General features: G+C 27.8%; 4 protein-coding genes and 1 long non-coding RNA gene across 22 annotated transcripts in view; 3 read left to right on the top strand and 2 right to left on the bottom strand.

The window, feature by feature from the left end:
* Positions 1–2,021: 2,021 nt before the first annotated feature.
* LOC122710912 (transmembrane protein 164) lies at positions 2,022–19,025 on the top strand. Of its 6 annotated transcripts, none has more exons than XM_043929161.1 (8): positions 2,022–2,191; positions 2,346–2,392; positions 2,481–2,564; positions 2,640–2,821; positions 2,914–3,030; positions 3,107–3,185; positions 3,292–3,392; positions 3,500–4,316. In XM_043929161.1, exons 3-8 carry the CDS (start codon positions 2,504–2,506, stop codon positions 3,773–3,775), a joined length of 816 nt encoding a protein of 271 aa, XP_043785096.1. In that variant the 5' UTR covers positions 2,022–2,191; positions 2,346–2,392; positions 2,481–2,503; the 3' UTR covers positions 3,776–4,316. The 6 variants fall into 6 exon arrangements, with proteins under 6 accessions (XP_043785096.1, XP_043785098.1, XP_043785097.1 ...); XM_043929163.1 differs by lacking the exon at positions 2,346–2,392 and adding exons at positions 18,802–18,886; positions 19,004–19,025 and having other exon boundaries at positions 2,023–2,191; positions 2,481–2,821; positions 3,500–3,614; XM_043929162.1 differs by lacking the exon at positions 2,346–2,392 and adding an exon at positions 6,222–6,430 and having other exon boundaries at positions 2,023–2,191; positions 2,481–2,821; positions 3,500–3,614.
* Positions 8,145–10,168, bottom strand: LOC122710913 (F-box/SPRY domain-containing protein 1). Of its 2 annotated transcripts, XM_043929165.1 has the most exons (4): positions 9,759–10,168; positions 9,209–9,482; positions 9,033–9,123; positions 8,145–8,937 (listed from the first exon to the last, which is right to left on the bottom strand). In XM_043929165.1, exons 1-4 carry the CDS (start codon positions 10,166–10,168, stop codon positions 8,843–8,845), a joined length of 870 nt encoding a protein of 289 aa, XP_043785100.1. In that variant the 3' UTR covers positions 8,145–8,842. The 2 variants fall into 2 exon arrangements, with proteins under 2 accessions (XP_043785100.1, XP_043785101.1); XM_043929166.1 differs by lacking the exon at positions 9,033–9,123.
* LOC122710915 (DNA-directed RNA polymerase I subunit RPA12) lies at positions 10,289–11,142 on the top strand. The gene is made up of 3 exons (XM_043929167.1): positions 10,289–10,490; positions 10,645–10,858; positions 10,968–11,142. The coding sequence occupies exons 1-3, from the start codon at positions 10,358–10,360 to the stop codon at positions 10,990–10,992; spliced, it is 372 nt and encodes a 123-aa protein (XP_043785102.1). The 5' UTR covers positions 10,289–10,357; the 3' UTR covers positions 10,993–11,142.
* The window catches only part of LOC122710909 (venom dipeptidyl peptidase 4-like), a 259,765-nt gene continuing 245,683 nt past the window's right edge, over positions 11,220–25,301 (bottom strand). For all 11 annotated transcript variants that reach the window (XM_043929145.1, XM_043929147.1, XM_043929146.1 and 8 more), the window contains 3 exons: positions 17,054–17,214; positions 13,346–13,551; positions 11,220–12,825 (listed from right to left, as the gene is read on the bottom strand). In XM_043929145.1, coding sequence (XP_043785080.1) covers positions 12,730–12,825; positions 13,346–13,551; positions 17,054–17,214 — 463 coding nt within the window. In that variant the 3' untranslated portion in view covers positions 11,220–12,729. The remainder of the gene's footprint in view (positions 12,826–13,345; positions 13,552–17,053; positions 17,215–25,301) is intronic.
* LOC122710917 lies at positions 19,031–21,901 on the top strand. Of its 2 annotated transcripts, XR_006346023.1 has the most exons (9): positions 19,031–19,123; positions 19,235–19,362; positions 19,463–19,835; positions 19,967–20,105; positions 20,206–20,347; positions 20,472–20,599; positions 20,714–21,081; positions 21,620–21,718; positions 21,852–21,901. It is a non-coding gene; the product is annotated as an uncharacterized LOC122710917 (long non-coding RNA). The 2 variants fall into 2 exon arrangements; XR_006346022.1 differs by lacking the exon at positions 21,852–21,901 and having other exon boundaries at positions 21,620–21,841.

Here is a 25,301-nt window from a genome sequence, read left to right as displayed (position 1 = left end):
TGTTTCAGAGACACAGTGTGAAACCGACAAAAAATATTTATATTTCTTGCAATCTTCTTGATTTCTTTGAGAATTTTTTATAAGTCGGCTCCTTAAAGAAATCTTTAAATTATGAAAAAGAAAAGTATTACTTCCAGATGTTTTTATACTAATAAGAATTGAAACAAACATTGACTTATATGTAAGTAGCGATTATCAAAAATTGTAGGTTGAAATTATTGAAGAATTCATGAAATTTTTCTAATAAATATAAGTTTTAGAATATAAGTAAGGTATGAATTGAATATAACTAAATGCTTGTAGAATTGCTGTAGAAATACTGCTTGCTTATGTAGAATCTAATTTATAAGTGCATGCATAGTAGTAGTGGTGCTAATAATTTTGGTGTTAAAAATGGTGGTATTATGATGGTGGTCGATAAAATAAATATGACTCTGTGTGAAAAATCTCCGCTTTTTCTTTTACTAAATTTTCCTAATTATCGATATTTTATACGTTTATTGTCAAATGAATATATAAAATATTGATACACGCATGAAATAATGTGTCTGTATTTCATATAGAGTTATATACGAGTAAGGTATAATTTAAATTTCATTTTCAGGTTTAGATTGTCGCGTCGGTTTCCTTTTAAAATTCCTTTTGCTGTTCGTTTTGCACAACGATCGACGATCGAACGTTTTGCAATTCTACGTCAAAAGGAAGATTTATCGTTGATTTTAAATAAATTTTTACGTAAAGGAGGGTGGATGGGATCGCGGATAGGGTGGGTCTCCAATTCGCAGCTACCTCCACGCGGTGAGACCTGGGAAATCATTATTATTTACTATACTATTCATAATCGTATCTATGATACAATTATAAATTTTATAGCAAATAATATGATCCGATTGGCTGCGCACGCGTTTATTTTATGTACTTATTGAGATTTATTAAGTTACAAGTAAGATCTTCGTGTTGACTTTTAAAAGTAATGGGATATCGTGTATTAGTTGTTAAATCAATTTATGTATTTTATCAATTTAATTTTGAGTAATGGCGATTTCTTTCTAATATTTTTTCTGTTATTTATTTGAAATATATTAAGCAATATCTTTTATAAATGTTTTTCTTTTTTTTCTAGAATTTAATTATTTTTTGCTTGTTCTTTAATAAGTTCTCCATATTTCTCTGGATATTCCACGATTTATAAACTTTAAAATAATCTGTAAGAAACATTCTTTCAAATATGACAGTTTTTGATTTAGAATTTATTTAGTTCTATTGGTTTTCCTTTTTTGTTGTTTTGTAAAGTATTCTGATTTCTTTAACTCTTTATACAGCGAGTCAGAAAACTCGATTAAATCTTTTTTTACATTTATGTTAAACCGCTTATTTCCATAAATTTTTCATGAATTTTATATTACGTTAATTTGAATGCTTTCACATATTCATTTGCTTCTATTTTAAATTTTATCAGCGCAGAATTTTCTCTTAGCTGCATATTTGGCAATACTGAAATTCCGCGCAACAGCAATCTTTGTTCTATTTTAGTTTTTGTTTGGTCTTGCTTAAATTTGACTGTGATGTAAAATTCTCTTGTGTAATTATTTGAATATATTCGCTGCAACAGTGGATACACTTTCAATATCAGGTATGTTTCTTCTGCTAGTTTTTTGATATTTATTCTAAGAAACTTAAAAACTCACTTATTTTTCGTTTAATATTAGTTTAGATTAGTTATTCATTTTAATCGTTCTTTCCCTCTTTTTTTTCTTTCTTCTTTTTTTTTCTATTTACTGTATTTTCAATTAAATATTGTTTACGCATATCCATACTAAATTTTTTTCTTTTTTCCTTTATGCGATCGAAAATAAATAGAAAAATTCATATTAAGAATTAAAACGTGAACAGACTATCGGCCGAGTTGATTTTATAAGAATATAATGGTGCCATCTGTTAAATATAATATAGGCATCATCTGTGATGTACCTGTGATATTTTATTGTGCTGAGTCGGTATTATTGAAAATGATATGAAGATGGTAACAGAATTTTGAAGTTCTTCGGTAGGATACGTCAGTAGGAAATACGCGGTGCTCAGTATGAAATTCATTTATTACAACTGTGTGTTAATACAACTTGTTATACAGTGCATATCAATTTAAAGTATTCTATGTTACTTTTGAGTTTATTAGATTTTGAGAAAATAGGTACGTTAAATTCAATGATTTTCTATTTAAAGACTCTTCGTTTCGGTGAATCAATAATTATATTATCCAATATAACATTTAAATATAATAAATTATAATTCATTATTAATTCTCTTTATATTTTATTTCTTGTTTATGTAATGTTCAAATACAGGCATTAAGGAATTACGTACAGTATTTACTAAAACGTTCTATTTACTGGTAGTGTGAAATTCGTCATTGCGGATAGTACAGATTTAAACGTAAGTTAATCTCTATTTAAATTAATCTTAATTTTGTTTAATTTCAGTTGCATAAAAAGAATTCGTAATAATGTTTGAATGGGCATATGATGGTGTTAATGTCTCTATACCACGTAATGTAGGACCAGAATGTGCATATTATTTAAGTTTAAAACAAAGAATTATTGAAACATTATTTATATCAATATTCATAATAAGTTTTCTAGTATGGGGTTACAAAAGAATCAAATTACCATCTAAAGTATCATATGTAAATCAAGATTGTGTTGGTAGAAGGATTTTATTAATCATTATGTCATTAGTATTAGGAATGGAAATTGGATTTAAGTTTACCAGTAGAACAGTTATATATATATTGAATCCTTGTCATATAACATCAGCAGTACAGGTAAAATAAATAAAAGTGATAAAATTTGAATAAGAAATATATATATTTTATTTATGCTGATATAATTAATTATTATCTTTTTTATGCTATAGTTATATTTATTGGCAGCAAATCCTAGTCCTACGGTCACAGCTATCTTTAGGATACATTTAAACTTCTTAAATGGACCATTTTTAGCATATTTATTTCCAGAAACAGAATCTCGCAGAGTAAATCATTTTTTATTACTAAGAAACATTTTTTAATATTTTTTGGTATAAATTTATATTGATATAATTGTTTCAGATATTTGCAGATAAAGCATTATACTACATTCAACATGGATTAATGGTGGTAATACCATATTATCTGTTGAGAATTGGAGGTAATTGCAAATTATTTTGAATATTAATCTTTTATTTCATTTTATATATATTTATTCATTTAATATATTCATTTAATATATATTTTATCCTTACTTTTTTCCTTAGGTGTTTATAATATCGAACCTCTATCAGACATGAGTTGGTGTATATTTAGTTATGGAATAAATTTAGCTTATCATTTTTGGATTATCCAACCTATTGCATTGGTATGTGTTACTATATAACGTTTTTTATTTTTATTTATATTTATACAACAATTTTTATTTATATTTATTTTCTATTTCATTTCTAATTCTAATATTTCATTTTTTAGCCCACACAAGTAAATCTTAGTCATATGTTATGTGCTGCTATTTTAGACCCATTTGAAGGACAAAATTATCGAATGTGGACATTTATTCATCAAGGATTACTATGTCCATTATTATGTAAGCTATTTTGTTATATATCTGATTTTTTCTTAACAAAGTTTTCATTGACTAAAGTAAAACCAACGCTTGAATGTGTATTTCCAACAAAAAACAATTGTGATGATAATGAGAAATTATATGAAGATACCTCAGGGAATGGACATACGCATGTAAACTAGAATAATATTTCGTAATATTGATGAATTATTATATGAATATTATTCTGCTGCAATTCAATTTGATTCAAAAACATATATAAGTTTATATGTCAATAACTAAATGAACACAAACTGATTTGTGTTTATTATATATGCATTCATAATATATAGTTATAATCTGTAACAATTACAGATTTTTTTTTAATAATCAATTCTGTAATTATTTTTCACATTGTATATGTGAATACATTGAATAGAAACAGTGTAGAGCAAACTATAATAGTAATTAGGGATTTATAAATTTCAAATAAATACGTAATGAATATCATAAATTTTAAATAGGTCCTACTATTGTGCTATATAGCACATTTTTTTTCATTTAGAATTCTCTGATTATTCACTCTGAGAATTCAATGATCTCACATTTTTTATGCATCTGATTAGGAATGTTATATGTAAATCAGTTTTCTATTTAAAAACACGGCAATTTTTAAAAATACAACAAAATACAAACAAAATTTAAAGAGAATAATTGTTTTATATGCTATTTTTTTATTATTATAAAAATTTCTTTGTATGTGATTATTCTTTTATACTATTGAATTATTTATGTATATACAAACTATTTCAAATTCATTCCATAAATAATTGTTTTAAAACATTTATTTTGGATACAATTTTTTCAGTGTAATTAAAGAATCAATTTTATCTTCTTTTACACTTAAATATATTATTATTATAATGCTTATCTTATCATACTATAATAGAGATAAATTTAATTATGGAAATAATGTACCTGTCACAATTAAAAGACAAACATGCTAAATCAAATAATGAATTTTGTGATTTATTTATTTTTAGTTTAATGAATTATTTTTTTCCAGAAGATAATTTCTCATTCTCATTATTCATAAAAAGCAGATTTATTGTGATATAATGATTAATTATGTGATATGAAATACAAAAGACAAATATTTTAATAAATAATAAAAATTAATGCTTATCTATTTTAAATAAATATAATAAATTGTGTTAATAGTGTGCACAGATAATAAAATATTTATTTTAATTATGCAACATGAGAATCAATCAGAAATCAATGAAAAAAATTTTACATCAAGTAATAATTTTATATAACTATTAAAATTAATATTTTTTTATGCATTTTTTATGCGTAAATTTATTCAAAAGTTTTAAAATATTTAGCAAAAATCTATATAAAAATTTGTGATAATATAAAATTCAAATAAGTATTATAACAAATAATTGTCTTGTGCATACTTTTTATGTACATCCTATTTTCCTATTTTTTGTTTAAATTGTTTAATCATATTTTTATTTTTTTGTAGACTACCATTTAAAATGAATATTTGCTCATAATATTTAATAAATTTACACAAGAAAGTAAATATTTATAATATCATGGCCTAATGAAAAATTTTTTATCTATTTCATATATACTTTATTAAATTTTTACATTGAAAATTTTCATTAACTTATATCAAATAGTTTCTTTATTATTTTTTAGATTGAAGGAAAATTTTATATATAATATTTGTAATTATAACTTTAATATCTCGATTCATTATGCTTCAATTGTGCGCACTTTTTATACAATTAATTTTAAAATTCTTTTGTGTGGAAAATAAATAAATTAGAAATTATAGAATCATGAAAAAATTATTAAAAAGAAATAAATATCTAATTTATTTCTTAATAAAAATAAGATATTATAAATAATCATTTCATACACGAATTTCACACGAAAGAGTTGATTGATATTTAAAAAAACTTTTACATTTTATTTAAGCTAAATATTATTTGCATTTAACTTGCGATTACAAAGGCCTCGGAAAAGTTTAATTTTGATTTTTGATATGCTATAATAATAAGAAAAAAATTTTTATAACAATATTTGTTTTTAATATGCATTAAATATTAGCAATTATTTGCTGTGCAACAAGAACTTTTATTACAAATTAAATAATAAAATAAATAATTATTAAATTATGTATTTATACATATGTATAAATATGTATAATTGTATATAATACATATATATATATAAATCTAATAAAGTACGTAACACTAATACATATGTATAAATAATATGTATTTTGAGTCACTATTTTTTATTAGATTTAATAAAAACAAAAATATTATGTATTATGTATATCTATTTTTTTTTCAAATTTATTAGCTCTATTTATCATAAAATAAGCATAATTTTAAATAAGCATGAATAGTGAAAATCATTACTGTATAATATAAGAATATGTATAAGATTCAATGTCTCAATATACCAAAGAAAGTTTTGGATTAATTCCAATTAACAATTTACTTTTAATTACTCGATTGCAACATTGAATCTTTAATACGTATAATATAATTAAGTTAGAATTTATTTACAAGTTGCACAGCAATAAAAATTAAATGTAATAATAAATTGCTATTATATTTTTGTAAGTTATAGGAAGCGTTATCGTCATAGCGATAGCAATCGTGTATAAATTTGATATTAAATGTGGAATTTAATCCGTAAAGAACGAAGAATGAAAGAAACATTATGTTTGATTTCAAATTGCGTATTAAATCGCGTTGATTTGTATAAGGAATACGAGGTGGAAAAGGTTTATACGAAGTATTTCTTGTGTTTAAATAAATTATGATACCAAACATTTGTTTCATTTTTTTCTTAGAAAAAAATGTTAAAATTTATCAATCATTATGATTCGTGGTATGCAACAATACAAACATTAAAGCATTAAAATAAAATAATTTATTTACAGAGCGATTTACATTTCTTTTTTTTTTTTTTTATGTTTATTTAAAACTCTCATATTTCTGATATACGTGCAAGTATACTGGTGTTCCAAGCTTAATCGTATTACGACTAATTCATTCTTTCTCTAAACATTTGTACAGAATAGTTTCGCAAATGATTATATGATGCATGCGTAACACGTGTTTTACAAAATGATTCTTTTGTTACCGACTTTTCGAATTATTATATATTGGTTGATATCTATTAATATTGGAATACTTAATGCTATCATGTATCATCATAGCCATATCAATATCATGTCGAAAAAATTGTAATAAGGCACCACTATACTCCACATATAATATCAATAGTTCGTATTCGAAGTTAACTTATATTACGTTTCGTATTTTTTCGAAACGAGAGTATACTTCTTTTTATGGAGATTTGATTGGACCGATGATCGATCGAGAGAAATATTAATTCTAAATCAGTCCATGATCCGTAATGTTTGCTATTTATGTATATGAATCCATTAAATAGATACAAAACAAGGTTTATTTTCTTCTCGTACATCCATGATTACTATATATGTATGTACACGATTCTGTACAAAAGTTTAGAAAAAACATAATTTCATTGAAACTACTTGTAACAAACACAATGACCATAATGAATATGTACATTTGAAATCATTCTTACTCGTGATTTCGTTTATGAAATTCTCGGCGTCAATTATCGGCGCTAATGAATAATTTCTATCTATAAATACATTTCACAGAGCACGATGTACAAATTTCACGCGTAGTTGATACATAATTTTCTTATACTAAATGCATAAGCGAATCAAAAAGTTGATTACATTAGTTAAATAAGATTTGTTGTGCATCAATCACAATAGTGATCATATAAACTTTATATACTGCGATTATAAATATATGATTTAAAATATATTTAATTTAATTTTAAAATATATGATTTCATAACTAAATGAATATTTATACACAAATTACATACATATACATAAAAAAAACAAAATTCTCATAGAGAAAAAAAAATCAGTTCGACTATAATGTCGTATAAATGAATTCGACAGGTACTAATTTTATTTTTAGCATATTATTTCGCTTTACTTAAAAAGAAAAATATTAATTATCATACAAATTGAGTGATGTTTATCACATGATATTTTACAATTTACGACATTGTTTTGTACATTTAAAAATAAAGCAGCTATGAACACTTTAAGTGGAACACCCTGTATACTGTATGTAATTACGAAGTTTTCTTCGAATTGTTTGTCAATTTCGCTGCTTGAGTTTTATCAATATTAGAAAAATTGATTCCTATATTTAGAAAATAAATAATTTTTTTTAAATACATATAAATATCTATAATATAATATAATAAATTTACGAAAAAAAAAAAGGAAAAATAAACATAATATTTTATACAAAAAGATCTTAAATATGCTAAACATAAGATATCTTATTAAGATATCTTTATGGTGTTAATATAATAAAATAATACATAATAAGATGAATCACAGTTTGTTTTACGGCTCCTATATAATTAAAAACGATGAAAAAATGAATTTAATTTTTAATTCGTGTCTTTATAATGATCGAAATAAATTAAATATATGACTATTTTATAAACAAATAAGAATTTGCCATTTTATTGGCATATGAATAGATTTCATATAAAGCAAAATATTTTTACGAAGACTCAAATATTAATACTGTAAGGAAAAACAAAGAACTTATTTCTCTGTGCATAAATATTACTTAAAAATTATAATCTATATGATTTAAGATTTCAGAATAATAAAATAATTCAATTTATGTTCTCTTAAAGAACATATGTAATTCGTGAAGGAACTTCTTTTCACACATCGTCTAACTTAAGAATATTTTTACATTTATTTCAAAATCAGTAATATGTCACTCAACTTTCGTGTATAAAGATACTTTCAAATATAAAATTTAAACGGGAAATTTCATTATAAAATGTACAGATCAGTTTTAGCACTATTAGCAGATATATGATTTAAATGAAATGAATTTATTAATGTTGATTGTTGAGTAACTTATAACTGTTAGCATTGTATAAAGCACTACCATGAATTTATCGATTGAAATGGAATGCTAATACTATTTACAATGTTATTGACTGAATGAACAGGCACACATCTCTCTTAAAGAGTATCATACAGTTCATTGGTGTGCTTGTTCTACTTCATAGTAGACATTTTGGTATGATGCAGAAAATTTTGCATCCAAATTTTATCAAACTTTTGAAGATATGTTTCTATTAGAAATAAAGTGTTAGCCATCTAGAGGTGGTCCTAAGTATACCATAGATACTTCTGTATTTCCATATACAGCAGATACAGATGGGTATAATCTTTTGTCTGGCAATCCTATGCATTTAATCTTTCATTAATATCAAAAAAATTGTTTTTTTTTTTTTTTTTTTTTAATTTATTTTTAACTAGGAAACATTGAGATACAATACCTCTAAATGCCACTCCCAAAAATTCATAATTTCTTTCAAAAGATAATGTATTATCATCACAATCTAATATTACCCTAATTCTTTCCCCAACCTGATAATTATAAAATTATATTGTTTATTTTAAGGAATGTCCCTTTACCTATATAAAAAGTTATATCATAAAAATTGTAATATACCTGATATTTTGGAGCATTGTTAAGTAAAGGATAATTTCCTTGTACATTTCCATTGTGTAGTAGATGATTATCTACAAGATTCCATCCCCATGAGTGCTCATCAGAACCAACTAATGCTACATATCCATGACATAATAAAGGTGCTTCTCTTGTAGCTATTCCTATTACTGCCACTGTGCCCAGAGGTCCTTCCCAAATAACTTCCCAGGCATGACGTCCATGTCGAAAACCAATTTTACCTCTACAGGCATCTGTGCTTTGAGCAACTGGATTCCTATAACTCAAGTAGTAAAGATTCAAGCACTCACTTAACATTTATTACATAAAAAACACACTTAACACCGAAAATTTATTATTTTATATTTAAATAATTAATTTTTATTATGAAGCAGTTGAACTTTCAATATTATTCGAAGATTTCAATATTAAAATATTTAAAATATTTTTAATTTCTCGATTATATACATATAACAGAAAAAATTTGACACTGTACAACGATCCAAATTAAAATGTAAATTACACACAGAAATGACAGAATCCAAGGTGCTACCTGTGCATAGTGAATCCATTGGGCCTAATATAAATATTACGAGAGCAGTCATTAGGATTCCATGCATGATAAAATGCACGGAGCTTTGATTTATAAGTAGGCACCGATGATAATAAATCGGAACTAAGTGCTTCTTGGGCTAACTTTCTGATGCAATGCATTCTCCACGCATCATTATTCTCATCATTTAAGAAACGATTCCATCGCTTGCACACTAACGAACAGTTTCTCAACGTATGCAAGTCTAAATAAGAAAAAATCACTTCTAAAACATGATCAGATACTCGGAGTGCTATATCGTCCATTTTGCCGGTTCTGATAGAGTAAACGAGCAAAACATACACGCGCAGAAACGCCGCGCGATATGTAGCTATATTGAACGTTAGGAATAGTTTCCATGAAATAAGCATAAAAAATATATATACTAGATAAGCAATATCTATTTCAATTTAGGATATAAGTTTTCTTTCTTATATTCAATATTTCATGGTTTATTAGCAGAAGTAGTTTTTCAATTCACATGTATGTGTATGTTTTTATTGCATCAAGAGGTTATAGTCATTTTAAGGTTACAATCAGTTATTTTTATTTAATCTGAAATGGAACAAAATTCTACTGTTTCTTTTATAAGTACTCCTGGCTTTTGTTCTGATTGTGGATCAATTTTACCATTGTTAGGTGATAAAGGAAATGTAACATGTTATGCTTGCAAAAGGGTATGGGGTCCTGAAGGTATTTATTATTTATTTACAATTTTTGCTTTTATTCTTTTAAATTTCTTTTGTTTCACTAAAAAAATCAAATTATTAAAATTAAAAATGAAAATTATTTACTGTATTAAATAATTTTAAAGAATTATTTTTAAATAATAAATTTTTATTATTAGCTTTTGGAGATATGTCAATGTCTTATACTATTCATTTTAATAAAACAAATGTTTATGCTCTATCAAAACAAAATGACGAAAAAGAAGAAGCAGAAGGACCAATTGTTGAAAGAAAATGTCCTCAATGTCAAAATGATAAAATGTCATACGCTACATTGCAATTGAGATCAGCAGATGAAGGACAAACAGTATTTTATACATGTACTAAGTGCAAGTATGTTTTTTTAATATTATTTAAGCATAAAAAATAATTTTTGAAAAAAGAATTTTTTTATGAATATGATTTTTTGCAAGAAGAAATGTTTAAATATATTTTTTTTCAGATTTAAAGAGACAGAGAATTCATAATATAAATTTTTATTGTACATTTTAATTTGTACATTCCTTATTTAATTGATTGGTAAATAATCATCAAAACATAACACTCTGTGTTAATAAAACATAGAACTTTATTCATAATACACTTAACAAATATCAATGAATAGATAATAATAATAATAATAATAGTAATAATAATAATCATTATTATAATAATTTCATATAATACTGTTAATTTATCATTACATTCTTTGTAATTATGCATGGTTGAAAATTTTGTAATAATGTATTTTTATTGTATATATTTGATTAAATATTTTGTACAATATATTGGAATAAAAGATTAACAATTAGTTTGAGAAATTCCTATTAATCTGTCTTTGAAACCATTATAGTAGTCCTTTCATTATAAAATTTTCGTATTTAAAGTACATTGGTTAAACTACCGGGGTAGACTTAAATGTTAAATATTAATCGCGATAATGTTTTTATATTTCCTTTAATAGTAAAGAGAAATATATGCTCTATTGAGGAATTTTTTAACAACCAGTCCAGCAACTTAATTATATATACAATAGATGTTTTACACTATAATAGTATTAAACAGGCTTCTTTATTCTAACATTAATAAAATTAACAAAGAATCAATAATGTTCTTTTACTTATAGATACATTCAATTAATATCAACTTATATTTTAAATATTGAAATAATATTTTTGTAACGTAGAACATATATAATAATTGTAGCTTAAATATCATGTTATTAATGTAAAAAAAAAAAAGCGAAAATAATCTCTTGCATAAAACCTATACCATACCACCAAGTTTTGAAATTAAAAAAAAAAAAAGTAAAAGTATTGAATATTGAATATGCGATCAACATTGGATTTTTCTTTCTTTCAGAGATAAACAATATCCGAGCCGAATATTTATTTTTATTTTTCATAAAACACTCCCTAGAGAGTTTAATTATATACTTCATTTCACATAATTCTCACTTGCCTCGCATATAACGCTTGAAACGAAAGAGGAACATGTCTTATAAATTCGTAATTGAACGTACGAATTTTTATCGTTATAATATTTAATAACATTTGTTTATTAACAATATAATATATCTCACAAAAAACATTCGTCTTATTCTCGATATTTTTGAATTATCGGCGATTATACAACGCATTGCATCTGTCATTTCACGAAGCTTACTTTTAAAAAATGTTTTCACGAGATGCAATTATACGTTGGCTTATTTATTCATAAGAGGGCTAGAAATTTATTTTTTTCGAGCCCATTAGGCCTTCGATAAACGATCTAGTCTCTCTCAAAAAAATAGATTAAAAAAATTCTCCAATTCTAGATTTCTTAACAATCAAAAATTACATTCGACCCAAACGATTCGCAAATAGGTATAAATATATCCTCTAAATAATTAATTCCTATATTCGATCTTCGATTACAATACATATTTTTATATTTCGATTACAAATATATGAAATTTTTCTTCGTTATTAATCACGAAGAATCGAAAGAAGAACGATATCTTTCAAATTTATTACTTTATTATTTTATCAAATTTATTATTACGTTTGAATCGAATGTATTTAATTATTTTTTTCCTTTTTTTTTTTCCTTTTTCAATTATGTACACTAACGCTTCATATTACATATTGTACATCGAATATGTACAAGTGGCAAGGTATTTACAAGTGGAATGTGAGGCAGGTGGCGCAAAGGATCTAGATTGTCATTTTCCCTCGACGCTGTGATCATGAAGCTTCGTAACATTCGTCCAAGAAATTTTCCAACGAGTGATAAAGATGAGCTCGTGATTGAGCGATCCCATGATCCTCGTCCGTGTATGTCTGTAAAAGAAAAAAAAAAAAAAATTAAATTTTTATTCTTTCTACGGCGAATAATCTTTTTTATAAATGTTTTTAATCTCACTTGAATGTCATTAACGCGATAAAATAATACAAACGATCTGTTTATTTGAAGGGAGCAAATAATGTCGATTGCAATGAAAACACAACTGTAATTGTCATTTAAATAAAAGTGTTTCACGCGAAACTTAAGCGAAACAGTGGGAATTTATTCATACGGAATAAAATTGTTCTTCGCATGCGCTTTGTAGATTTTAATCGTGAATATTAAACTCCATGAACCGGGCAAAAAGCACGTAGATGAATGCTAAGCATAATAATTTCGTAAGCTTTTTGAAATAATACGGAAGCGAAATGACACGTTCCTGTCTTTTTTTTTCTTTTTTAATGTATATCTATCTTTCGCTCATTTTCAGAAATAAACGAAATTTCTCGGTAAAATAACAAAGAAATAAAGTGCAATAAATCAATTATCGGAAGATAAATCTCTCGAATACCGTACCTGTTGCCTGAACAGAATATCCTTTTGCTCAAGAACCTTGGCGAGCAACAAAGATTGCTGATAGTGCACGTTATCGTCCAGAGTGCCGTGGATCAAGTAATACATCTTTGTTTTAATGTTATCCACTTTGTTCAATAGTTGACCTTGCTCGTAACCGTGCAAGTTGTCGGAAGGCAGGCCCATGAATCGTTCCGTGTATATCGAATCTGTAATCGATCATCGAATTTTTCTATTTTTTTTTTCATTATTTTCAAAATAAATTCCAATCATTTTACAGTGTTATAGAATTGGTATTTTCTTTTGTTTTATGCATGCATTTATGGATTATATATACAGGAATGTTAATATATCGATAGGATAGGCAATTCTTCAATTGATCATAAATTAAGCTCAATAGATATCTTCACATATTAACTAATTTTTCTTTGTTTTAATAGAATCGATCTTTCAGAAATATCACACGAATAAATTAACACTTTACTACACGTGTATTGGATTTATCGTCGAAAAGAAAAATTCGTCTCAAAGTGTTTCACAGTTAAAAAATATCCGTGAGCAAATATTTCTACGATATTAATAATTTTAAAATTCCATTGTAATAAAAAATTTAACGTTGGGAATATAAGTGACAGCAATCTACGAGTTTTTCAGCAGTTTAATTAAAAATATCCAAAGGAAAATCTCGTTGAGAGGAGATTCTTTTTGCCACAGAGTGCAACAAACAAAACGACACGTTTCGCGCGTAATCGCGCCTGTGAATTACATCCGGCATGTCACTTAATTAATCCGCGAGGTTGTCTGGAAATTGCTTCATGCGTATAGCGCTACTGTACACGGTATTAATTATTTCGAAACTACAAAAATTCGTCGAACTTAAAAATCGAAAGATTAAAAATAGAATTATTCCCTTGCGATAAATTCTGAAAAATTATTTACTGTCACTTGTACCGCTTTAAAGTAAATTTACATTTTAACTTTTAAATCGGCAATTATCGTTGCATGCAGAAAGATATCGTGCACGAAAAATAAAAATAATCCACGATTCAAGATACCAGCCACTGCGTAAAACGTTTATTTATTTTATTCCAATATATCAATGGTATTAAAAAATATTGGTAATATTATAATATCATTATGTCGAAAGATTGAAAAATAAGTTTAATCCGGAAAAGATCTACGATTTATTTCTTACAAAAATATTTTTCCAAAAAATAATTTTTTCTGGGTTCGAAGAATTTCCACGTTAAATTCTAAAAGAAATAAAGAAACGTTGGAAAAATCAAAGAATTCTCAGGGGAAATCTTCGAAATTAATCATGCGAAAAATAATTGAATCGTTCAATGACCTACGAATAGACCCATTTAATAGAACATTTGCGCTCGATGATTTATAGCGGTGAAGTGCGGTAACAGCATTTTCTTCCGTTAACTGTTGCGGAGGAACCGTTCGTTTCCGGTTACGATCGCTCGACCAACATTTTCGATTCGATTTCGCATGGAATTCAATTCCAGGAACAATAGTTTTTGCGTTCAACGTTGTATATACTATATATATATATATATTTTTCTTCTTTTATTACGATTGGTTAAGCGAAGTCAAGCGAAATGAAGCAATAATGCGAATTGAAAATTCTTTCCGGAAATGGAAATGTTTACAATGAAGAGGAGTGTTTGTTTCTCCCGTATCGATTAAATTTTTGATGAGTTATGAGAATTTTTTCTCCAATCGAATATACATTCATCGATATCGCATTAATGATCTTTAATTAGCGCGTGGGTGTAAATTATCTCGTCCCGAGAAATTATATTATAATTATCATTCCAATACATATTTACTGCATCGATATACTGATAATTAATGTACAAATAATGAATTTATTATTTTCGCATGCATCGTTATACATATGTTCTCTATCTATATATTTGTTTATTATTTGCAGTAATTTTATTAAATTTAATTCGATAAAAAAAAAAGGGAAAAGAAAATGAAGTGACAAAGAAATATTTAAATAAAAAAAATAAGAGAGAGAGATAATTGATGTTACATTTCATTTCATTTTTATTTACATGCATATCATATAATGATCAGTGATTAATACATTTATTAATATGAGTATACATGTATTGAAATTATATCCATGTGAAATTAAAATTCACATGTAAACATATAGTGTTTTATTTTGTATTATTGATCCTTTAAACAGTCAAATATATCATGATAAAAAAAATTGTATAGTGGAAACATATATACATGCATCATATTGTATATTATTAAAATTTTTATATATAATTTTATTTAATGTAGATTATTATTATACTCAATTAGAGAAATATAATATAAATGATATAAAAAGAACACAAGATTAATATATTGATGCTTGAATATATAATATAATATAATATAATAATAACAAAGACATGTTTGATGTATACATTTAAAATGAATTATATAGAATAACATATAATATATTTTGATTGATAAATATTATATAATTGATTTATTTAACCGTTTATTTTGATATAAGAAGATTGATATATCAAGCTCGCTTGATCTCTAAAATTTATCTCCAAAAGCATTGAAATATTTGTATCCAAAAATTTCAATAAACGCGTATATATTATGTATTACAATCCATGTATTTCGATATACACGATATTGTATCTTTAATATATTCAAATATGACTTCCAATATCTATAAAAAAAAAAAAAAAAAAAATGACAATTTTTATAAAAAAAAAAAGAACATAAACAATCATCAATCATCTATAAAAGTGAAAACTCTTCGTTCAACAAAAAATAGAAGAAAGCATCGAGAAAGAAGAAAGAAGAACGCAACAACAATCGATATCTATAAAGACGATATCTTCATTCAAGAAGAAATGTTCGCGTTAAAAATGTGCATCGACGAGGAAGATGGAGCATTCCTCGTTGCGATAAGGACGATTCCGAACGATGATTCCTCGACGAGGAAATAAATCTGATATCTTGAAACGCGAGCGTAGCCAGTTGCGACAAGACCTCGACAATAATTGAATCGATCGAGGCTGAAACGAACCGAGTCCAACTTCTCGTCTCTCCCTCCTGTTCGATACTTGCTCCTCCTCGATACTTACACTTCCACCATGCAAATCATCGTGACCAAGCTGGTGTATCAGAAATCGAACATTTTCCATCTTGTGATTAATTCAAAGTTTCATTTCGATAAACGGTACGTTTAATCGTTTCAATGATCGGTTAAATATTAAATATGTGATTGGAAATAACGTTTGCTCAAAGGTTAACGACACATTCCACTTATTCCTCGGATATAAACATCCGTGCAGAGGGAATTTCGCAAGATTGAACGGAAGGTTTAGCAAGGTTTGCAGTTCAAATCGAATGGCGGGATGCGGCGACCAAATGAAGGATAATATTCTTCGATAAATTAAACGATAAATCGAGCTTGTATATCGGAAAGAACGAGATCAAAATTTTTGCCGAGCATTGTTGAATTTCTTTCGAAACAAATCTCGATTTTCGTCTTCAACCAAGGATATAAATTTAACGGATATATAAAAATGGCTGAAGATGCGAAAATATAAAAGATAGATAAAGTAGGATGTTGAATTGAATGTTAAATATTCGGCAAAGTAAAGGATAAAAGAAACAATAAAATAACGATAAAGTATGCGGTATTCAACCGGATGAAAATATTATCTCTAGACGTACCGTAAAGAGCCCAATCTGTTACAGGTGCCACGGACATGCCGCACTTGAAGACTCCGTGATAATCCATGGCGAGCGTCATTCCCGTCGCGTATCCACCATAACTCCAACCCCATATCGCCGTCCTGGTACGGTCGATGAATGGAAGCTTGTCTTGCAAGTACCTGCAATCGACGGGAAAATCGTCCATGACGTTAAATCGTTCGTTGATAAAACCGATGAAAAACGTCGAAATTATTAAAATCCTTGATCCCCTTAATTTGTACGTTTAACGATAAACATTTACCCGTTTTGAATCAATATTACCAAAGCGCGTTTATTTATCCGATTTCAAAATCAAACAAAAATGAAATGGATAAACAGAAAAAAAAAAAAAATTCGAAAAGTAAATATCATCGAGTGAAATAGTTGGTTTTGATGTCGCAGTGGTATGTAATCCGGTACAGCGCCATCTTATGACGTCATATTTCGTATATATCGATATAGTAGATAGACGCGCGTCGATCGAGCCACTTAACCTAACCTCTCTCTTTCAAGTATTCTTTCTCTAACTTCCTTAATCCATTTATCCACGAATTTTATCAAATTCTCCTTGATAAATGCGGAAGCGGATGCCTCTCTGTAGTCGATCAGCCGGTCTTCCTTAGATCAAATTCCTAGATCCATCTTCCTTATCGAAGAAACGTCCGCGAAATCTTGGCCGGGATTTCCATACGTTGGATGCGGTTACAAAAATTGGCTCCGTGTTTTACAAGTTCTCCCGGGCGAGAACAGCCACTCGATCCGCCGGTGTATCTATTTTTCAACCGTGCCAGGAACACGGGGATCCCCTTTCACTCCGAGCGAAATCCATCTTCCTTGAATGCGAGGACACTCGGATCGGGATGCATAAATGCATCTGATGGACGAGAACACTATTCATTTTATCCGGTTATCCTTTAAAAAATGATTTTTACCATTTTGTTCTGGCAAAGGTCTCAAATTTTTGAACATACGTTTCTTTTCTCCTATCTCTTTCCATCCATTTTTTGCTGACAAATCGATCTTCACAGTCCTCGAGATAGCTTAATGGCCATTTAGATACAGATATTTTTCTCGTGTAGAAATTTCTCGACGCGTTGAACGTACTCTCTGACGTGATCATACATGCGATGTTTGTTGATGGAAAACAAGTTTATGAAAAAGAGGAGGAAGAAGGTGGAGCAAGTCCTTTGCAAAGCCTCTTAGAAGCGGTCTAATGGTTGTTCCACGAATAATGTGAAAAATATACGATTTCTTGGAACCTTTGTCATGGAAACAAATTAATAACGTTGAAATATTTTTTATGATTCTAAAATTGTTTTCTTACATTAACTCTCAAATATAATTAACTAATTGCCTCTGACCATATTATTATGTGAATTTTACAATGATTAAGAATTTTTTCATTTGCTATTTCATCAACTTGTATTTTTGATATCTAAATTTTTTTTTTTATCTAAATATTTTTTATATACACTTTTATTTAAAACAATTAATATACAAAAGCAAATACTGAGGAATCTATTCATAATAACGAATCAATACAATTTTTAATAGTTTCAGCAATTTTAAACAATTAATAACCTAATCTAACTTAATCCTATTTGACTGACATATATTTTTTAACTGAAGCATACATTTTACTAATATTTCTAATTAAAATATTTAGCATCTAAACAGAACGAAAAAATATTAACAATTATCTAATCTATCTCGTTTTTTTTTCGCAGTTATTATTACTTTTCTATTCACAACTGTAAACGGTGTCCAGCTAAACTTTTCCCGTTGATTGCAAATTTATAATCCTATTTGAAGGTACGTACACATTTTAATAATATTTCTAATTAAAATATCCACATATTTAGCATCGAAAGAGAACGAAAAAATATTAACAACTATCTAATCTATCTCGTTTTACATATTTTTATGCAGTTTACTATCTTTCTATTCACAACATAGATCAACTCCTGGAAATTATAAACGGTATCTAGCCAGTTTTTCGTCGATTTCAAATTTATAATTCTACTTGATTGATATATATTTTAACTGAAGGTACGTACACATCATATTAATATTTTTAATTAAAATATCCACATATTTGACATCGAAACAGAACGAAAATATAACTATCTAATCTATCTCGTTTTATATATTTTTTCGCAGTTTCTATTCACCTTTCTATTCAATCGGTCAACATAAACTCCTGGAAACTATAAACGGCATCTAGCCAAAATTCTCCCGTCGATTGCAAATCTATAATTCTACTTGACTAATATATATTTTAACTGAAAGTACGTACACATTTTATTAATATTTTTAATTAAAATATCCACATATTTAACATCGAAACAGAACGAAAATATAACTATCTAATCTATATATTTTTCGCAGTTTCTATTCACCTTATACTACCTTTTTATTCACAATCGGTCAACATAAACTCCTGGAAACTATAAACGGCGTCCAGCCAAAATTCTCCCGCCAATTGAAAATCTATAGTCCTATTTGACTAAGATATATTTTTTGACTGAAGATATGTACACATTTTACTAATATTTCTAATTAAAATATTTAGTATCGAAAGAGAACAAAAAAATATTAACAACTCGTTTTATATATTTTTTCGCAGTTTACTTTCTATTCACCTTTCTATTCAATCGGTCAACATAAACTCCTGGAAACTATAAACAGCATCCAGCCAAAATTCTCCCATCGATTACAAATCTATAGTCCTATTTAACTGACATATATTTTTTAACTGAAGGTACGTACGCATTTTATTAATAATTCTAATTAAAAAATATATATATATCCACATATTTAGCATCGAAAGAGAACGAAAAAAATATTAACAATTATCTAATTTATCTTGTTTTACATATTTTTTTTTTGCAGTTTACTACCTTCCTATTCACAACATAGATCAACTCCTGGAAACTATAAACGGCGTCTAGCCAAAGTTTTTCGTCGATTACAAATCGTTTAATAAATAAAATCTATAATTCTACTTGACTGATATATATTTTAACTGAAGGTACGTACACATTTTACTAATATTTTTAATTAAAATATCCACATATTTAACATCGAAACAGAACGAAAATATAATTATCTAATCTATATATTTTTCGCAGTTTCTATTCACCTTATACTACCTTTCTATTCACAATTGGTCAACATAAACTCCTGGAAACTATAAACGGCATCCAGGCAAAATTCTCCCATCGATTACAAATCTATAGTCCTATTTAACTGACATATATTTTTTGACTGAAGGTACGTACGCATTTTATTAATAATTTTAATCAAAAAAATATATATATCCACATATTTAGCATCGAAAGAGAATGAAAAAAATATTAACTATCTAATCTGTCTCGTTTTACATATTTTTTCGCAGTTTCTATTCACCTTTCTATTCAATCGGTCAACATAAACTCCTGGAAACTATAAACGGCGTCCAGCCAAAGTTCTCCTGCTGATTGCAAATCTATAATTCTACTTGACTGATATATATTTTAACTAAAGGTACGTACACATTTTATTAATATTTTTAATTAAAATATCCACATATTTAACATCGAAACAGAACGAAAAAATATTAACTATCTAATCTGTCTCGTTTTACATATTTTTTCGCAGTTTCTATTCACCTTTCTATTCAATCGGTCAACATAAACTCCTGGAAACTATAAACGGCGTCCAGCCAAACTTCTCCCTCCGATTGCGAATCTATTAATAGCGGAACAGGGGATCTGAAGTTGGCACCCTTAACTTATATAACAATTATATCCCCCGGATCAAGACTCGAAACGTGGAGGCGATACGGGAAGGCTCCGCGGAAGCTTTGCCGGGATAAAGGATGGACGGGACATCCCAAACCCTGTTAGTTCCCAAGTAGAATATCCTGTCGCCAATCAACGCAACAGTCTCCCCTTTAAAGTCTCCCCCCACAGTCTCGCATGGCCCCAGGGTACGAAAAGCGAGGGATGCCGGCCAGAAATCAGAGGGTTAGTACCAGATGCCTCGGCCCGGTTTCCCAAAGGACTATGACCCGCCAGGACCTTAAACTCCGCCCTGATCCACCCCCTCCCTCCCTCCGCACTGCGTCATTCCGGCTACAACTGGGTTAGTTCCGGCTCAAATCAAAGTTATGCCGGATATTTCGCGTACGCCTGTCCACTGTGCGCGATGTGTGGAAGATCGAACTTGGATCTCGAAGATGGATCGCTCCGCATCTTGATCTTCGCCCTTTTGGAAACGATCCAAACCCAGTTGTTATTCCCCGTTGTTATGCATGGGAAATGATATGTGAACAGTATTGGAAAGTATATATACAGTTCTTGTGTACTGGTTCTAGATTGTTAAGTATTTTGATTGGTGAAGAGCGAGGTTTTCAGGTTTTGATTCATTTTGGAAAGAGAGTTTTCTTCTTTTCAGGGGGATAATAATATTTTAGGCGTGATGTATGGTATTGTTCAGTTTGATTTATGATTTTTTTTCATCTTTTAGAAAGGTATCTCTCTGATACTGTTTTGTTTCTTGCAGGGGATTTGTTGGATCGAAAAGGATGATGCGTGGCTTGAAGGGATAAGATGAGAAGAGCTGGACGATTCCAACAAACCCAAATCCTGTAATTTTTGTCGTGTATGAGCCTTTGCTTTTACGATGCATATTCGATACATTTCGTTCCTTGAAAGTTCATAAATTCAATATAATGTTAACTTTTAATAAAAATTACGAATTTTTTGATTAATTCAATAATTTCTTTTTATTATAGAAATATACTATTAGTTAAAAGTATTTTGATATATGTGGATTGGATAAAAGAAATAAAAATTTTTAAATATATTCAGTGATTGAATAATATAAAGGTAAGAAAAAATTAAAAAATTGAGAGAAGATGCTTGTAATATTTTTAAATAAGATGATTTTACAAATGTGTAAAACCATTCAGAATTTATGATTTTAATATGTAAATATTGTATCATTTAATATGTATTAAATATATTGTTAAATAACGTTTGTCACACGTCAATTCAAAACTCGAAATCAGTTAAATACATTTTGAATATTGTTTTATTAATTATTTTATTATGAAAGAGTAAATTGTATATTATGATAAAATGTGATTCGACGTTAAATCCAAAATAATAATGAATTTGTTATACAAATATTTTGAACATAACGCGTAAAAGTTAATAATTTCGAAAAGGTTATATTAAAAGAACAAACGATCTGTCATTCATGTTGAAAATATAAATTGGAAAATATTAATAGTAAAAAATAAATAAATTAATTAATTGGAATATTAATCGTAATAATTTATATAAATAATTAATTAAGATTTTAATTGCAGTAATTTTAACCTCGTTGACGAGATATCAATATTGAATTTGTCGTATTAAATTTTTTAATTAATATTTTTAATAAGTTCCAAAACGATTGAAATCGTTCATTTTATCTGTAATATAGATAGATATTTTAATATATCATTGAATATAAATTTCTTTTTAATTCTTTCTTTTTTTTAAATATCAATTAGGAAATTTAAAAACCAAACAAGTAAAAAAAAAAAATTGCTTTTTCTCTATATTTTATCTATTTTATCTTTTTGTCTGTTTGATATCCTTTATCTATACGAATATTAAAATTATTTTATAATAGAATAATAGAAGGATAATTACTTAGGTAAAATGAACTTCACATAGTTTCGAATATTTAACAAAGAAAAGATATAACGACAAATGATAAAAATAGAGATTTTATTTCATATTTCTATGCCTTTATATCTTAAAATCATTTATAAAAAGGAACCTTTACGTAAAAAAATGAAATTCTTCTCTCCGAATCTTTCGCGCAAAAATAAAAATAAACTTCGTCATCTATTTTTCTGTTTATATAAAATCTTTCTTATAAAATGATTTTAATTCTATTTTAAATATAAATATAATATATATATAATATATATATATTTATATAAATAATTATATAAATATAACATAATTAATATAAATAGACACAGAAAAATATAAATAAATATTTCTATCAAGCAGCGTTAAATTTTAAAAAATTGAAAGAGATAAAGGATGAAAAACGATTAGAAAAAGGAAAGGAAAAAAAAAAAAAAAATTGTACACAGTATCGCGATTCAAACGAAATCCAAAAGATGACCAGAGAGGGGGGAGTATCGCGATAGATTTCCGCTCGGTCAACCGGAAGACGAATTCGACATCGGCGTAGAAAATACGAGAAAGAGGCAAAAGGGAGCCAGGCTCCTTCCAATCTTTGCCACAGCCATTGTCTCGCGTCGAGTCTCGCGTGCTCGATAATAATGGTTCCGCAGGGAACGAAAGGCCACACGGTTACCCATAGAGAAATAGCAGCGTGGCCCTCACCAAGCGAATTCCTTTTTTCGCGAAATTTATTTACCTCGTAAATCGACCAACCAGCCAACCTCCTCCGTTGAATTCTATTCCTTTGGATTTGGCTATTTTTTTCTCTTTTTCTCTCCCTCTCTTTCCCTCTCTCTTTCCTCCTCCTCCAGTTTCCTTTCCACCCATCTCGAGCATCGATCTCTTAGAATTTCATTTTTCGAACGAAGCACGAGGCCGCATTGTTTTCGATCCACACCTTTAACGAACCACTCGTAAACAGGGCCACGCTCCACTTTACTGCACCGCGACTCTCGATCGATCTTATGCGCTTCCGTGTGTCGTGTCACTCTTCGAAGTGAAATGGACCAGAAAATTTTGAGCATCTTTCGAAGAATCGATGGGGCAAACGAAGGGAGGGATTATTCTTTGCGAGAGAAATTTGTAGAATGATGGATGAGGCTAAGATATTATTAGGTATAAAATGGGCAAGTGTGTTTAGTGTTAAATTGTTAAGAAATAAATATGGAGTCGAATAGAGGAAAAATATATAGTACAATACAGTCGAGGAGTCGTGTAATAAAATTGTAATGAATTTTTCATTTTTATTCCATTTTTCTTGAAAATTAATGTTTAAATTAAAAATCTTTATATAGGAATTTAATTTAAATTCTTAAATTCTTAAATAAATTCTTAAATAAATAATAATAATTTAAATTCTAATTTAATTTTTAATTTAATTTCACGTGTATTTGAAAAATTTTCAAACTTGATTTACTTCGATTTATTTCGAGCCATAGAAATTTCATTTGTTAAATGAATTATGGAATTATGTGTCGTCGAATTATTGTGTACACGATATTGCCGTTGATATAAAGTAACAAAAATGATATTGAAGATAATCGAAATTCTTTGAATTTTTAAAATGAGATCAGAAGAAAAAGGAAGACAAATTTTTTTAATTAATCGTAGATATAAGTATATTGTTATATAAGTTTCTTCAAACTTGCCATTTCTGGTCACACCTAGCAGGCATGATCGAGGAGAATCGTTACTTTAAGGTGGAAAAGTGGTTTGAAGTTTAATCAAAGTTTCGAAATCTCAGTTGCTCTTGTTTCCAATGTCGACGTATCGAAACCTTTATTCTCAAGCTGACGAACGAATAAACGAGAAAGTTTTCATTTTTTGGATCCCTTAATTGTGATTTCCCAATCGCGATTTATCTCGTATGAAAAATAAATTTCGAGAGAAGATTTGAATCGTCCATAATTAACACGAAAAATCTCACGATTATTTCTCGAAATGAAACGCGAAATTTCAAAATTTTCTCGAATCCCTTCACATTTATTCGTTATTAAATCTATCTTTATTTAATTATTTTTTTCGCAAAGCGTACGTTTCTCTTATTCGTTTCCATTATTCTACTATTATCAGCAATATTATTATCATCCCACGTATTTCGTACGCAGATATTTATCATTATTCCGTAATACGATCCATTTTATTTCATTTCATCATTCCTTTTCGATTTATTTCTATTTCCATCGAATGGTTTCATTGTAGCGCGATTTTGTCAAAGGCCCCTCTCGAAAAGAAACGAGATAAAAAAAAAAAAAAAACGCAATCGCGTGGAGAGTCAATGGCGATCGTCAAAACATCGGCCAACAAGGGTTAAGTTTGTTTCCATTCCATTTTTATTTTCTCGTGCCTCCTCTTTTTTTCGGTTTTTCCCCACTAGTTTCCACTACTCCTCTCCCCCTCATTCTTCTTTGTCAACTTGTTTTTCACGGACTCGTGCATTTTGTTTCTTTTTCTCTCTTTTCCTCTCCTTTTTTCTTTCTTTTTTTTCTTTTTTC

This window comes from Apis laboriosa, unplaced genomic scaffold, assembly GCF_014066325.1.
Source record: "Apis laboriosa isolate Shangri-la unplaced genomic scaffold, ASM1406632v1 scaffold161_cov148, whole genome shotgun sequence".
Classification (NCBI taxonomy): Eukaryota; Metazoa; Arthropoda; class Insecta; order Hymenoptera; family Apidae; genus Apis; species Apis laboriosa.
Note: the sequence above shows the minus strand (reverse complement) of the source record. Positions and strands in the feature narration are given on the sequence as shown.